The following is a 15,172-nucleotide window of genomic DNA, read 5'->3' as shown; positions in this document are numbered from 1 at the left end:
CAAATGCCAGTAAATGAACACATTGCCACCTCTGCCTCTACGTCCACCGATACATCGATCTGTATCTGTATCTGTATCTGTATCTGTATCTGTATCTGTATCTGTATCTATCTATATCTGTGTCTTTACCTGTCTCTACCTCATCTCCATTCAATGATTTCTTGACTGAAATCCCACGGAGGTCTCATCGTACGGAAACTGCTCTGAGGGAATGGGAGGGTGTCTCTTCCAACAACAGACTGGCGGGTCTCCTTGTGCTCTTGTGAACTTGCTAACTTGGTTATTACAGGTAAGTTAATCTTTTTGCACCTTTGCTTCCTCATTTACAGAGTGAGGATAGTAACAGCATGACAAATAGAGGTGTTGTGGGAGTTCAGTAAGTTAATAAACATACAGGGTTTGCTATGAATAGAATAGTGCCTGGCACATAGTTCACAATCTATAAACACTGACATTTATGACTGTTGTTGCTGTTGTTTTATGATACTCTCCTCTAGCTCTCAGGCTGGTTAGTTCCTTTAAAGCATAGTGTTCTGGGGTAGAAATGGTCATGGGCTTTAGCCAAGGCTTACCACTCTTGGGGCCTTCCCCTCACTTCCCTCTCCTGCAGGCAATCTACTTATCACACGTTTATTGTTTTTTTAAAAAGATTTTATCTATTTATTTATTCGAGAGAGAGAGAGAGAGAGAGAAAGAGCATGTGAGAGGGGCAAGGGGCAAAGGGAGAAAGAAAGAATCCCAAGCGGACTCTATGCTGAGCACAGAGCCCAACATGGGATCTGATCTCATGACCCTGAGATCATGACCTGAGCAGAAGCCAAGAGTCAGACACTCAATTGACTGAGTCACCCAGGCGCCCCGACCACACGTTTAAAATGGATTCATCTTAAACTTGGAGGTGATGGGCTGGTTGCTCCTCGGGATCGGGGCTCCCATATATAAACCCCTCACCACGTGGGCAGGTAGATGTCACGTCTGTAGACATTGAAGAATCACAGCTGTCAAGGCTTGATCTCTGGCTTTTGTGAGCTCTGATCTCTGGCTCTGGAATCGTCTCCCTCTAACTTCTGAATATGGTTAGATCTGACTCTTTTGGGCCATCGTCATCCCCAGCCTGCCTTGTCTCTACTGGTATAATGATTCCACTCTTTCTCTATGGTTCCTTGCCAACATGAAAGACGGATCAATTGGGCCTTTAAGGTGCACATACTACATTCTAACCCCCTCCTCCCCTAAGAGTTTCACAAGGTCAAACCTCCTGCCTAAGAACCACATGGTAACATATGAAAAAACCATGTCACTCCACCACCACTGCTGGAAAATCATGCCAGATTGACATCGACTGACAGCATCCTTTTTACACCTGAGAAACAATCACCCTCAAATAAACAGCCTATGTCAATCATACCAGAAGCTGAACTCAAAACTCCCAACAGATGACTTCAGGGCCCCCAGCACTTCATTATTGGGATTTCAGCAACTTCTAGGCAATAAAGGATTAACAGCACAATGTAGTATCTTGCTTTCCTCCCTGCTCCTTGTTAAAAGAAGTTTTAAGTGTCCTTAATTAGTGCCCCCTAGCAAACACCTTGGAAATCAGACAGGCCCTAACGAATATACACATCGGCCGTTGCCTCTGCTTCTGCATTACCTGGATCCACACCGACTCATTCGTGGGACCCGTGGCCATCAGTCTCTCCAGGTCTCCTTTCCTGTCATATTGGAAGATGGTCCCTGCCAGCTTGTAGTTCCCATTCCACTGGATAATGAATCCTCCATTGAGGTAATATTTTTGGGGGTCTTCACTCCTGATGGCCAAAAAGTTTCCAGCTCCTTCAACCTCCATTACCCGTATGTCTCTTGCTCCTTTTGGAATCAGGCCGATGTCAACATAACCTAAGGAGAGAAGACACAATAATGAAAGAGGCCCTAAAGCTTAGCTGAACACTACCTTTTTCTGACCCATCGCCCATCCCCATTGTGTAGTGCCCTTGCCTTCCTCCTGGCTGGTCCCTGGGGTGAGCAGACGCACTCGTCATGGGGAATTGTAAAGAGATTGGCCAGGAGCAGAATTCCCAGGAGCTCTGTGACTCAGGATGCACATAGTTTTGTGAGAAGAGGTGAAATAAATGCAGATTGGACTCTGAAGCATTTGTGGTTGATCCAGGATTGACTTTTCTGTGATTTTAAGTTGATAGTTCAAAAACGTACAGCCCCTAACTAGCATCCCATTAGCATCTCTGCTCCCCCATTTGTTGCTATCAGATGAATCTTCTTCAACATTGCGCTGGATACACCCTTCTGCTCATTCGTCCTCACTGCCTGCCCATTAAAGATAGACGCTTAGAAATAATCTAATCATAGCTTAAATTCATTAGGAGAATCCCTGAGGGAATCTTGGATTGATTTGCCACCTGGTGCTCTTGAACATAGCTCGTGATGAGAAACTCAGCTCTGAGCACAGCTTTTTATATTGCTGGACTGTTCTATTCATTAGACAGGTTTTTTCTTATTTTTTAATGTTTTGCTGAAATATGAGCTTGCATTCTACTTTCCTGAAAAAGCACAGAGGGCATCCATTTAAAGATGATGATTGGTTCTAGCTGTAGCCCTACCCTTATTTACTGGTTGTCATGGCGGGAGACACGCTGGGGACAAAAGGTATTAACATATAATGGTTTCCTTCCTTTGGCAGACTCCGTGCCAAGCACTTCATGCATTTGTCCTATTTGTGCTTCCTAAGAACCATCACCTCATAAATGTGACAGAATGGAAAGAACATGGGCTTTGGGGGATGGCATGCGAGCGTGCAGGGACAGGGGGACAGAACACGTGAGTCCTAGTTTCTGCATCACCTTGAATGAGCTCTATGGTGTTCACTGACTTATTTAACTTCTTTGAATGTCATCTGCACAATGACGGGGCTCCAACGAGATGATGTCCGACATCCCTCACAACTCCAATATGCAATTATTTTTCTCTTTTCTAAGCAAAACATTCTTTGTTCTTTTAAGCTTTCCATACAAATGTTGGCTTTAAGACCCTGATCTTCCTGGTCATTTTGCACTGGAGAGACATTCGGCTTTTCAGCCATAAGCAAATCTTTGTCTCTGTTACCTGGAAGTACCTTGACTGTTACCCCTCCCTCAGACACTACAGTCACGGGGGGTCCTCGGAGCTCAAATCCTAGGGCTGGCCAGCAAGTACGATTTGCTCTGAAGCTCAGGCCACAACCTCAGCTCCAGTTTTCAAACTGGCAGCTCCCATCCAGCAAGACCAAAATGCAGGTCTTGTAGTATTTGATGAAATTCCATTTGGCACTCACAAGACTTGCCTGAAATAGCTGATATAAACTACAAATTTTTAAAAAAAGATTTTATTTATTTATTTGAGAGAAAGAAAGCAAGCGAGGGAGAATATGAACAGGGAGGGGGAGAGGGAGAGGGAGAGAGAATCTTCAGCGGATTCTATATTGAGCATGGAGCCCAGTGCAGGGCTCGATCTCACGACCCTGAGATCATGACCTGAACTGAGATCAAGAGTCAGACACTCAACCAACTGTGCCACCCAGGTGCCCTAAACTACAAATTTATAACTAGCTCAGGGAAAATATTTATCATGTGTAATTCAGGCTAATGCAGTTTTCTGAAATGCCTTTGGAGTGTTGCAACCTGCAGCCACTTTCTGACTTGGGATGTCAAGTGCCTTCTCATAGCAGAACTCATGCAGGAAAATCAACTGGCATCAAATATTGTGCCGACCGCCTTATCTCCTTTGTTTACAGACAAACAACAAAACAAGCCCCCCAAAAAACAATGAGAACCAGATGAAAAAAAATCCAAAAGAGTTTGCTTTTTATCTTTCACTTAAGAGAGAAAATCCAAAATTAGAAATGTGTATCATGGAAGATTCTGCCAAATTCAAAGTGGAGGTACATCAAATTAGAATAAAAGCTTTCAGTGACTATAAGTGCTGCTTCTGAACAGTTTATAGACAGAAGATGTAAATTGAGACAGAACATTTAGCCATGAGCAAAAGTAATGCACATTTGTAATACATATTTGCAAAAGAATATCAAGGGGGAGCCAAAAAATAAAATTATGGTGATATGGAGTTCAAAAGAACCACAATATATCCACCAGACTCCTTTGCACATGACAAAAAAGCCCACACTCGAGACGAGTATAAAATGAAAAGTAAAAATTTCAGTTTCCCTTCATCCCCAGTCCTATGTTCCAAAGACAACTACAGTGAATAGTTTATGGGATTCTCATCCAAAACTTTTGTCTGCATGTATAAGCATATATACATATAATTTCTTAAACAAGTGGGATCATATTACATGAGCTATTCCAACTATTGCTTTTTAAATTTAATATACCTTACATATCTTTCCATATTTTTTGAGCATTTCAGCAACTACAAAAATGACAGAAACCCATTTATTTAACCAATCTGCTATTAAGGGACATTTAATTGGAAAGGATTGGCTACAAACCTTCCCGCTTACCAAATGAGAAAACAGAGTTCCCACGAGAGGAACATCACACACCTAGGTGGAAAGTACATATACCTATATCCAGGGTTTGCTAACTAACTCTTAAAATAGCGGTTTTAATAAAAAATGTGGTTGGTAGAAAGAGATTTTAAAAAATCCTCCTGAATATCTTAGCCTCAAGGGTCTTCTTTACAGAAATGAGAATCCTATTAAAAAGTAAGGATGGAAAGTTTCTGAGACATTGATTCTGTGTCAAAGGGAGCTTTTCAGGGTTGGTAAGATTATCTCCAAAGTGTTAAGAATGGTGAATTTTTCATTCAGAAAATCGCTTCTCTCCCGCCTTCCCTAGAAAACATTAGTCATTTGCACCAGACGGGGGCAATACTGGGAAAATTGCGGGAAGTAAGAAAATGTAATCTTGACCTCAAAGAAGGAGTCTGGGGCCATGGAGACTCACCTGCAGAAAACATCCCATCACCGAGTCCCGAGCCCCTCGAGCTGAAGGAATACTCAGGGCTTCTGGTGACGAAACAGAAGACCGGCCTCACTTCGGAAGCCATCATCGTAAGAGCTACGATAGATCACTGGTGCTAAAGTGCATCTTATCCAACTGTTCTTTGTAATTCACAAAAAAGGACTTACCCAGTAGCATATTTGGTTTGGTTTCTAGGCTGTCGCATCTAATAAAAATGTGCTCATAAAGAGGTCATACTATTAACCCCAGACATCTTTTCAAAGCTCATCTTCTTAGAAAGATTTATGCTGTCAGCTTGCGGTGAGCAAAACAATCCTCACTGCAGGCCCAAATCTCATGGTTTAATGAGAGGAGGCTCCTGGGAAAGGCCAGTCCATGTCCTGATGCTTGTCTTGACAGCAATGACACGTCAATGTCAAGTTCAGGTACAACCTTCCATTTGACCCTTTTCCAGATCAGAGTGAGGAAGAACTATGTACACGTAAATGTGTCCGGCAGATCTTTTGAGAAGTCCAACTGCCTTGTCCTAGATTGAGAGTTTTAGCTTCAATTATTTCAAAAAGCGGGCTGTAAGGGCACCAGAACCTTGACCCACCCAATCAGCAACCACAACCCTCTTGCTAGAGGCCAGGAGAAAGGAAACATAGAAAAGGGAAGAGATGTTGACAGGGGCCTCCTGACCCTAAAAGCACCTGGGACAAAGGGTGGCAGCCCGGAGCTCTCTTCATATGAAAAGTGTCAAGTGGAGTATCCAGTCCCTCTCCTTCCCTTCCTATTCCTTCCAGCCTGGGATTTCCTAGAAAACATGATCTAGGACACGCTCCAAATGAGGTGATATTCTGGATTCAAGGAAGCCACGCCCCTTCTTCTTATTATGCATTACCTTCTGCCTTGGGCTTTCTCTGAAATGTTTTCTTATAAGATTCTCATCCTGTCTCTGTGGACTCATCTCCTAGCACGGGGCTCCCCTGTCCCAGGCCGTTATGGATGTTGTTGGCAAACCAGTCTTCTGTGACACTGACCTCCTCATGTCATTCACCCACCTAAAATCAGAGCGAACCCCCTTCTCTCTTCAGCCAACAGCAAACAAACTGAACCCTGCAGTATAGCATAGAAGCAACTTTGAGTCACGAAGTCATGTCATTTGTTCCTAGAAGTGTCTCTTCCTTCTCACTGCCCAGATTTGTATCTCGACCTTGTGTGTACTGCCGCCACAGCCCCCCACCCTGTATTGTGAGGTGTTCTCCATGGGTTCCATTCCTTCATGAGCTTCCTCATGTCACAGAGACTAAGAGGCCCCAAGAAAAAGTCCAGAATCTGCCTCATTATGGGATTAAGACAGCAATCTTAACATAACTGGAAACTGGTGTCAATTCCTAACTCTAGGTGAATTGAATCCAGCTGAGAAGATCAGTGGCAGAGACTAGGGAGCTGCAGCTAGAAGAACGAAGTAAACACACAGCCTCGGGAAGTGGGGCGGTACTCGGGTGGTCAGGTTCGAGCATAATCCCCGGCAGTTGCTTCTTTCACTACATTCCAGGAATCTCCTAAAGATATGGATACCAGCAGCAGGTGTTTCTAGAAGAAACTTTCTGTACCCTTCCTCTGCTTTCTAGACTGCAGATTTTTTTTGACACGTTTAATCATGAAAATGAAATTGTGATGTGTATCAGAGGAAATTGAATTAATTTAAATATTATGCCAAGAGAGTTACAATAACTCCATGATGGGCATCAAACCCACTAACCAGATATGCAAATATATGTAATAATATTTAATAAGGTGAATTTTGTATGGTGACTGCTCTAGTTCCATAAAAAGGTTTTAAAGTAAAAGTCTGAGCACATTCTAGTTAATATTAAATAAAGGAAGTAGGAATAGAGGCTGGCAGTTTGGGCAGTGAGTTAAGTGATACAATTACCTGTACGGGAGTTCCAGGGCACTCAGAGAATGTGGTCCCTTATTCCCAGCAACAGAGGAAAGCAGCCGGTGTGAGCAAGACCAGGACCTGGTTTAGTGGTCAGTGGGTCTGGCATTAGTCAAGTCTAGAGATGCCAAGCAAGCCCAGAAGTGGTTTTAGAAGTCAGTGATTTAGTGCAAGAGGCTAAAAACTGTCAAGTTTTAACATTTAAGACCATGGTAGGTGAATCGTACAGAATCAAGAAAATTAGGCAACAGGAAAAACAAAAACAAAAACAAAAACTCAAGGCTGAGGAGCTAGATGATAATGGGTCAACGTTCTAGGCCAAAGAGAGTGGGCTTCAAGAGTCTGGCATAAAGGTCAAGGTTCTGGGTAACAAGCCCAGGGTGCCCTTAGAGGAACAGAGCTTAATGCTCTACCAACTTCCTTCTGAACTCGGCTCCTCATTTAAGTTCTGCCTAAGGGCCATGTGGCAGAGTGGGACCCAGGCCTGTTACCTGGATGGCGTAAGGCAGGGAAGGCAGTGGAAAGAGTCATGGTCTCATTCGTCTTTCTATCCCCCATGCCAAGCACACAATAGGTACTCAGTGTTTCTCAAGTAATAGAGTGAATGAATAAATGAATGAGTGATGATATCTGTACACAGTTCACCATATTCTGGACCTAAGTTCTTTAATTCCAGACACTTCTATTCACAGTAACCATGACACTATACCAACATGGTAATTCTTTTTTCTTTCTCCACAAGAGGAAATGGAAACTATTCTGGACGGTCTACAAGAAAGTGGGCCTTATGTTCCCCAAGTGTGACACGAACTAAAAGGCATATGCTGCCATGTAGCGCACGGCTCAAATCTACTAAATGACTTCCTCTCCACAGAGGCAGACAGGGACTTACTGGGACCGCCCAAGAAGGCCATGGATAAAGACACCTTCTCCTGGAGACTCCGCCTAACTTCGACACTTAGATATCAACAAGCAAATGATCAGCCTTAGGGCTAAGGGCAGGGAGAAAATAAGAAATACCAGACAGGGTGGAAAGGGGCCTCAGAAGTGGACGTCCAATGGGATGACCTCCCCATGGTCAATGGTTATCTAGATCAGCACCTGGCCTATTGCCTCCCAATTCCTTTTAATTCCACATCATCCATCATCCTTTCTCTTAGGAGCACTCACCAAACAAACAAACAAACAAACAAACAAAAAACAACAACACAAAGCCAAGAAAAAAGGACTTGGCTAATATTTCACACTTCCATTGTCAAAGGGAGCAGCTGTTGGAGAGGAGGAGAAGCTGGGTCTGACCACCATGTGCATCTCTAATGCAAACTTCTCCACTTATACTTTTGTTTCATAGCACTCTGTTAAAAGAAAGCCACAAGCCAAAGTAAGTAGGAAGGAAGGAGAACGCAAGCAGACACAGGATCAGTTAGGCCATGCAAGGTTTGAAAGAGGTTTGGATTCTTCTAGGTGACTGACTGCATGTCCCCATCATTTCCTAGTCACAGAGATGATCTTGCCTCAAGTGCTAGATGTACCTGTCGCCCAGGTTCGTTTTTTTTCTGGTGTTGTCTGATGGTTGCTAACTTCCCTCAGAAAGGAGACACTGGGCTTTCTCTCCAGGACGTGGTTGTGATAACAAGGCTCTGGAGATCTGACACGTAAGTGTGGGGGTAACGAAGTCATCTCCAGCTACAGCCCCCATGTAACTGACTGCAGAAACATATTTGCTCTGGAAGAATCCTCCATCAGAGCTCCCCACACATCACAAATTCTTGAAAGCAAATGCGGTGCCTTGACCAGGGAGATGAAGTTACAGTGTGAACCCCCGAGCCAATCACTTCATGGTGTATCTGGCTTTATTAGGCACACAGCAAAGATGGGATCAGCCTGGTGGGTATAAGGAACACAGACGACCCTGCTGGGTGTTAACAGAGTCCAGAGTGAGATCTGGCTGGACTTCCTCACTGTGCTGGGAGTAGCAGTGCCAGAGGGCTTCGAGGCTCTCTCAGAATATGCACGGTCTAAAGTTGACACCTCACTCTGGGTGCCAAAAGCCATCAGAAGCCCTCTGGGAAGCAAATGGGAGAAGGAGAACTGAAAACCAAAGGCATGAGGGATGCCAAATGCTCAGTGCTGGACATATGGCCGGAGGCATCAAGGTCTCTAAGCAGGGATAGAGGTGGGAGGGAGACTCAAGATGCTTCTGGTCTTTTCCTCACTCCCAAGAAACCAGAGTAGAGTCAAGAATCCAGAACTAAAGCCCACTTTCCTAAGGGCTTAGTTAAAAGGTTAAGTGGTGGAGATTCAAGAATGAAAACTGCTTTTTAAAGGAGTTACCATAATGTTAGGAGCATAGCATATCTGAGGACGAAGATCTGAACCCCCACAGATAAACAAATATTGCTGAGATTAAATGTAGAAACATGATTTTAAGGGTGACTTCATAATCCACGTAAATAAGGTCACATCTAAATAAAGGAAAATATTTACATAGCAACTTTATAAGATTGGGCAAATATTAGCAATCATAGGAGGCTTGAGCATAAGCCTAAGACACACTGGGTTATCACTCACATACCAAGTAAATAATACAAAGGATACATTTCATGCATACTAAAGCCATCAAATAGACAGACATAAAATATAGTCCTTCGGTGATAATTCTAAAGGGCAAGAGAAGCATTTCACTTTACAATTCAACTTTATTAGTTCAATAGTCAAAGATCAAAAACCTGGGATGAAATTAAACAAATTCAGGTCACCCACTGTGACGTGTCCTAGAGACCAACAGGGCATTTGAGCAATGCACCTGATACCCAAGGGCGTACCCAGTAACTTCACCCTGGCTGGTGAGCATGTCTAAGAGAGAGGCATTGCTTTGTCGGGACCCAGGAAAACGGTGGCCCACTGCATCTGGGAGTCCTTGTCACTTCCCGCCCTGGGTAACACTCCAGTGTAGACACTGCCCCTCTCTCCTCAGGCCCTACCTGAGGAGTGCACAGTGGACTCCCTACTCCCAGCACCTGCATTTCTTTGGAATCCAGAAAAATAACCACCTAACTGCCCCTCCCCAAAGTAGCCTCAAGCAGTGACTAACCAAGTCGGCATCCACGGTCTCAGCTCCTTCACCCCTTGGGTGGGAAAATTCCAATGTACCACTTCTACGCTGGCTCCTGTATAATGGTCCCTGGCTTAATGACACACCCTTTCTTGGCTCTCCTCCTTTCCCCGTTTCACTTCCTGAATGCCTACTGGTGTTTTCCAGGACCTCCTGACCCGCAAATAAATTCTTGGTTCCTGACTTCTCGTCTTAGGGTGTTTCTAGGAGCCTAAACTATGATACTCCGAGTTGTCTTCACCATCTCTGGGCCTCGCTTAGCCTCCTCGCAAGGCCCTTCAGCTGTCACTCACTGTTGCTGCCAAGGGACCGGCAGTTTTAACGGAAGACATACATGCTTCATGGCTGATTCGGGGTGAAGGTGGGCTCTTCATTCCCAAGGATTATTAGTAGCCCAGAGCTGCACAAAGAAGAAACCTTGTGGAAGGTCATCATGGGAAAGGAACAGCAGAGCTTGGGTCAGGAGGGGTCATCAGGTGGCAGCAGCCACCTGGGGCACCGTGGGGCAGTAGGGGGTGGGACCCTTTTACTGGGAGAGATGGGAAAGAAGAGCCAGCCCAAGCCACCTTGCCTTGCCTCTCCTTTGTCCCTGAAAGTGCACTATGAGCCTTCTGCCTTGAAGCCCACGGCTGGCTTCTCTGCCCTCTCCCTTAGAGCCCGTCCTGTGTCTGCTTTTGATATCTGTCTCCCTCAGTTCGAGGTCATTCCTGGGCCAATGGCCTTCAGCCCTGGATGCTCTCCCAGGGATGACATTCATTCCCATTCCCGGGAACAGCCCCCAGGCGGTGGGAGACTTAGATTCCCGTGCAGTGGGAGACATACCGTAAATGCCTAGCAATCAGCCCCGTCCCTAAAACTGTCAGGGAGCCCTTATCCTTTTGTCGCGAAGACTACGTCTATGCGGAGTTCTCTGAAAGTTACAATCTGCTTTAAAACACAGCCATCAATCTTACCCTCCATTCTCAGTCCCCTGCCACTTCAATTATTTGTTCATTACCAGATCCTTCTTTCTGCTTAAACATCTTCTTCACGGTCTGGCAGGCAGAGCCGTCCCCAAGGCACACACCGCAGCGATCCTCCGTGGCATTGGAGCCGATCTCGTAGTCACAGCCGACGGTCTGTGGGGAAGAGAGGCTGAGGCGGACTGACACGGACAGGGACCCCACACCTGCCTTCTCCTTTTCCCCTTCACTCTCAGTGAGATCGGGGCTGGGGACGGATACAGGAACCAACGGCTCCTGTCCCTGGGGGCAGCCACTGATGGTAAAGGGACTACCTGGTGAGAGGGGAAAGAGGGACACACTGAGGGGGTCTCCAGCTTCCGCAGAGTCACAGGCAGAATTGAGCACAGTACCAAGCATGTAACATTGAAAATGGCTTGGAATCAGAGTTGCTGGAGCAGTAAATCCCCTTCTGATGGGCAAACCTCAAGTCCCCTCGTCTCCAGGGAGAGTTCCCAGGGATGCTGGAGTTACTCGGCCTATCACGATCACTCCCTTTACACGCCTCACTGGGGCGACCTCTGCCTCCTGTCTGAGTACAGCTGGCGAACCAGCAGCCACGGAGGAGCTGGCTCAACGCTAACACTCCTGCAGGCCCCTGAGGGATGACGTCTGTGACCTGTGGACCATCACCAGGTGCTCTGGAGCCTCCTAAGACCCCGGCCCCCTCTGCACTTCACACGTAGCCACACGCATCCCAGCCATCGTGAGCTTTCTCCTATGAGCTGAGACTGACCTCGCCCGCGTGCTCTGGACCCGATCCCTTCCCAGGACTCTGCCCATCGGCCCTTCTCCATCACCTTCTTTCCCCGCCATGGATCCTTCTCCTCAGCCAAGACTTTTCCACCTGAAAATCCCCATGCTGGAAAAGGGGAGCAATTACACTGGGTGTGTTCAGTAGCATCTGATACCAAAAAATCATGACACTTGGGCAGGAAGTCATGAAACACACGAGCCTCCCCTGGAGGTCTTAGCTGCTGGCTCTCCGGCCAAAGAGAGAGGGAGACCGGACCATACTCAGCTAGTCAGACCTCTCTGCTTGCAAAAAAGAATTGTGCCTATACAGTTTATTCTCTCCTTCAAGGATAATTCCTTTTCTTGTTTTATTTTTTATATTTCTAAGTTTGTGTTTTAATTCCAGTATAAGTCTCCTCTTAGTTTCCGTGTCCAATGTAGTGATTGGGCCCCTCCATAGAGTGGCCGGTGCGTGTCACGTTTCCTTCCTCATTATAGAGCCAATTCAAATGACTGAAAGGAAGACCAGTCTGGGTTTTTACAGACACCCTCCCTCCACCAGCTGAACAGAGAATTAATGGTCGGTGACAGAGAATACCTCCATTCCTCAAACTGACTGTCTCTTCAAATCCAAGGATTGTGCTACGTGACTCAGCTGGGAAGAAAATAAAGTGCTAAGAGATTAAAAAAATTAATCATGCTAATCACAGTAAGAGAAAGAAACTGTCTGGATGTGTACTCAGTGGTCACAAGTAAAATGTCAGCCCTTCACAAGTGACATGTTTACGTCAAGCTCGAGCATACTCCGATAAGCCGATCTTTACAGATCGGACCCCCAGAGACTTTCTGCCTTCACCAATCTGGGATGAGCCAGGAAATCAGCTCCTCCGAAACAGTAATGGTAAAGTGTTTTTTCAAATTTCTACCAAAAGAGGATAGATACAGATGTGAAGAATAAAGGAAAGAAAGCCAGGAAAACAAATACGCTGAGGCCATCTTTCTTCTCCAGCGATATCTGCCTGCATACTGGGGGCCGGAGGTGGGGGATGGGGAAGGGAGACGCGCAAATTCGATGTCCCACAGAATATTCAGGGGGGTCCTGTAGAGACTTCACCCCAACTGCTTCTCCCACCAGCAGCACCCAGCACGACCAGCACTGAGCTCAGTGTCTAACACAGGGCCTAGGCAGACATAAGCCAGTCTTCCCTGCTGCACATAAAACATAAGGGCTCTGAGGGGAAAGCAAACAGACGTCACTCTGCTTGTTCACGCCATGTGCTCTGGCAAGAGGGCCCGAGACAATACTGTCTTTCTGCTTTCAACAGAACCAGAAGTGGCTCTCCTGCTGCTACCAAGTGTGGATAATGAGTCCAGCAAGGGTCTCCTCTGAAGGGACTCCTCACATGTCAGACTGCCACTCTAATGAGCAACATTAAAAAAAAAAAAAAAAAAAAAGGAAAAGAAAATCATTTAAATTTCCCATTATATAATTTCTTTCTTTAAAAAACAGCTTTCTTGGGGCGCCTGGGCGGCTCAGTTGGTTAAGTGTCTGCCTTCGGCTCAGGTTATGATCCTGGGGTCTTGGGATCCAGCCCCAGGTCTAGCTCTCTGCTCCATGGGGAGCCTGCTTCTTCCTCTCCCTCTGCCTGCTGCTCCCCCTGCTTACGTGCTCTCTCTCTCTGTCAAATAAATAAAATCTTTAAAAAAGAATACCTAAGGTACTTCTGTGAGTCCCATTTCCTCATCTTTAAAAAATAAGTAAATAAATAAAAAACAGCTTTATTGAGGCATAGCTGGTATATGAAATACAGTACACATTTAATGCAAACAGCTTGATGAGTTTGGATTTACACAAATACCTGTGAAACCATCATCACTACAATCGAGGTAATAGGCATACCCACCCCCTCCAAGAGTTCCCTCGTGACTCCTTCTGTGTGTGCTAAGCACATTTAATGGGGGATCCATGCTCTCAAAAATTTTTAAGTGCACAATACAGTATGTCAACCGTAGGCACCAGATCCACAGCGATGGCTAGGACTTTGCGTCTTGCCTCACTGAAACGTTGTACCCATTAAACAACAACTCTCCATGGTTCTCTCCCCTCGGCCCCTGTCACTCCCTGTTTTATTCTCAGCTTTTATGAGCCTGACTATTGTAGATTCTCACATAAGTAGAATCATGTGGCGTTTGTTCTTCTGTGACGGGCTTGTTTCACTTAGCCTAAGGTCCTCCAGGCTCATCCCTATTGTCACAGATGGCAGGATTTCCCTTTTTTCAAAAGCTGAATAATATTCCATACTATGTATACAACACAGGTATTCCACATTTTCTTTGTCCACTCGTCTGTTGATGGACACGTGGGTTGTTTCCATAGGTTGGCTGTTGGAAATAACACTGCAATGAACACAGGAGTACAGGTATTTCTTCAAGATCCTGATTCCAATTCTTTTGGATACACACCTAGAAATCCCATGTCTGGGTCAGATGGTAGGTTCTATTTTTAATTTTTTGAGGAAACCTCCATATTGTTTTCTAGAATGGCTGCACAGTTGTACATTCCCACCAACAGTATACGGGGTCCCCATTTCTCCACATCTTCAGCAACTCTTATCTTTTGGTTTTTTGAATACAGCCATCCTAACAGGTGTGAGGGGACACCTTATTGTGGGTTTGATTTGTATTTCTGTGATATTTAATGATGTCAAGCACCTTTTCATATACTATTTGTATGTGTTTTCTGGAGAAACAGCTATTCAAGTCCTTCGCTCATTCTTTTAATCAGGTTCTTTGTTTTTCTGCTATTGAGTTGTACAAGTTTCTTACACATTTTAGATTTAACCCCCTGTCATATATATGGTTTGCAAATATGTTCTTTCATTATGTAGGTTGCCTTTTTATTCTGATGATTATGTCCTCTCGGTCAGAAGCGTCTCATCAATTCTTAACCCCGTCACGCAGACTGAAGAGCACACTACCTTGAGTATTAGAGAATTCAGGTTCCAGGCCTTCATCCAGGCCTCCAGCTCTGTTAGGGAATTATGCAATATGTATTCTTAGCAATTCTCATATTTTGCTTATGAGTGAACACTGTTTTACTTTGTAAATTCTCAAGGGACTGAGAAGAACTGAAATGCCAGCTGGTGCCAAGACCTGATCCACCTGGAACGTCGGCACTGCTCTCTACAGCCCCTCGGCAGAGGCGGGCAACGGAAGTCTGCCCGGTTCTGAGATCGACTCGTTCTCAGCCGGTGAAACGGCAAGCATAATGACGGGGCACAGTTATGCTTACCTGAGAAGAACAGGTAAATGATACGCCATTTGATAAAAAGAGACAGCAGCAATAATGCCGTCCTTGCAATAACTTTGAGAGTTAGGATCCGGCATTCTGGAGAGAGATGTGGCCCGGATAAAATGATAA

The 15,172-nt window shown here is 45.3% G+C and overlaps 1 protein-coding gene across 1 annotated transcript in view; it reads right to left on the bottom strand.

The window, feature by feature from the left end:
- The window catches only part of ADAMTS12 (ADAM metallopeptidase with thrombospondin type 1 motif 12), a 288,146-nt gene that overhangs the window by 56,261 nt on the left and 216,713 nt on the right, over positions 1-15,172 (bottom strand). The window contains exons 14-15 of the mRNA XM_045787203.2: positions 11,013-11,133; positions 1,652-1,896 (exon numbers count right to left, since the gene is read on the bottom strand). Coding sequence (XP_045643159.2) covers positions 1,652-1,896; positions 11,013-11,133 — 366 coding nt within the window. The remainder of the gene's footprint in view (positions 1-1,651; positions 1,897-11,012; positions 11,134-15,172) is intronic.

Source organism: Ursus americanus, chromosome 15, assembly GCF_024610735.1.
Source record: "Ursus americanus isolate L20-20 chromosome 15, mUrsAme1.1.p, whole genome shotgun sequence".
NCBI lineage: Eukaryota > Metazoa > Chordata > Mammalia > Carnivora > Ursidae > Ursus > Ursus americanus.
This window is presented reverse-complemented; position numbering and strand designations above follow the sequence as displayed.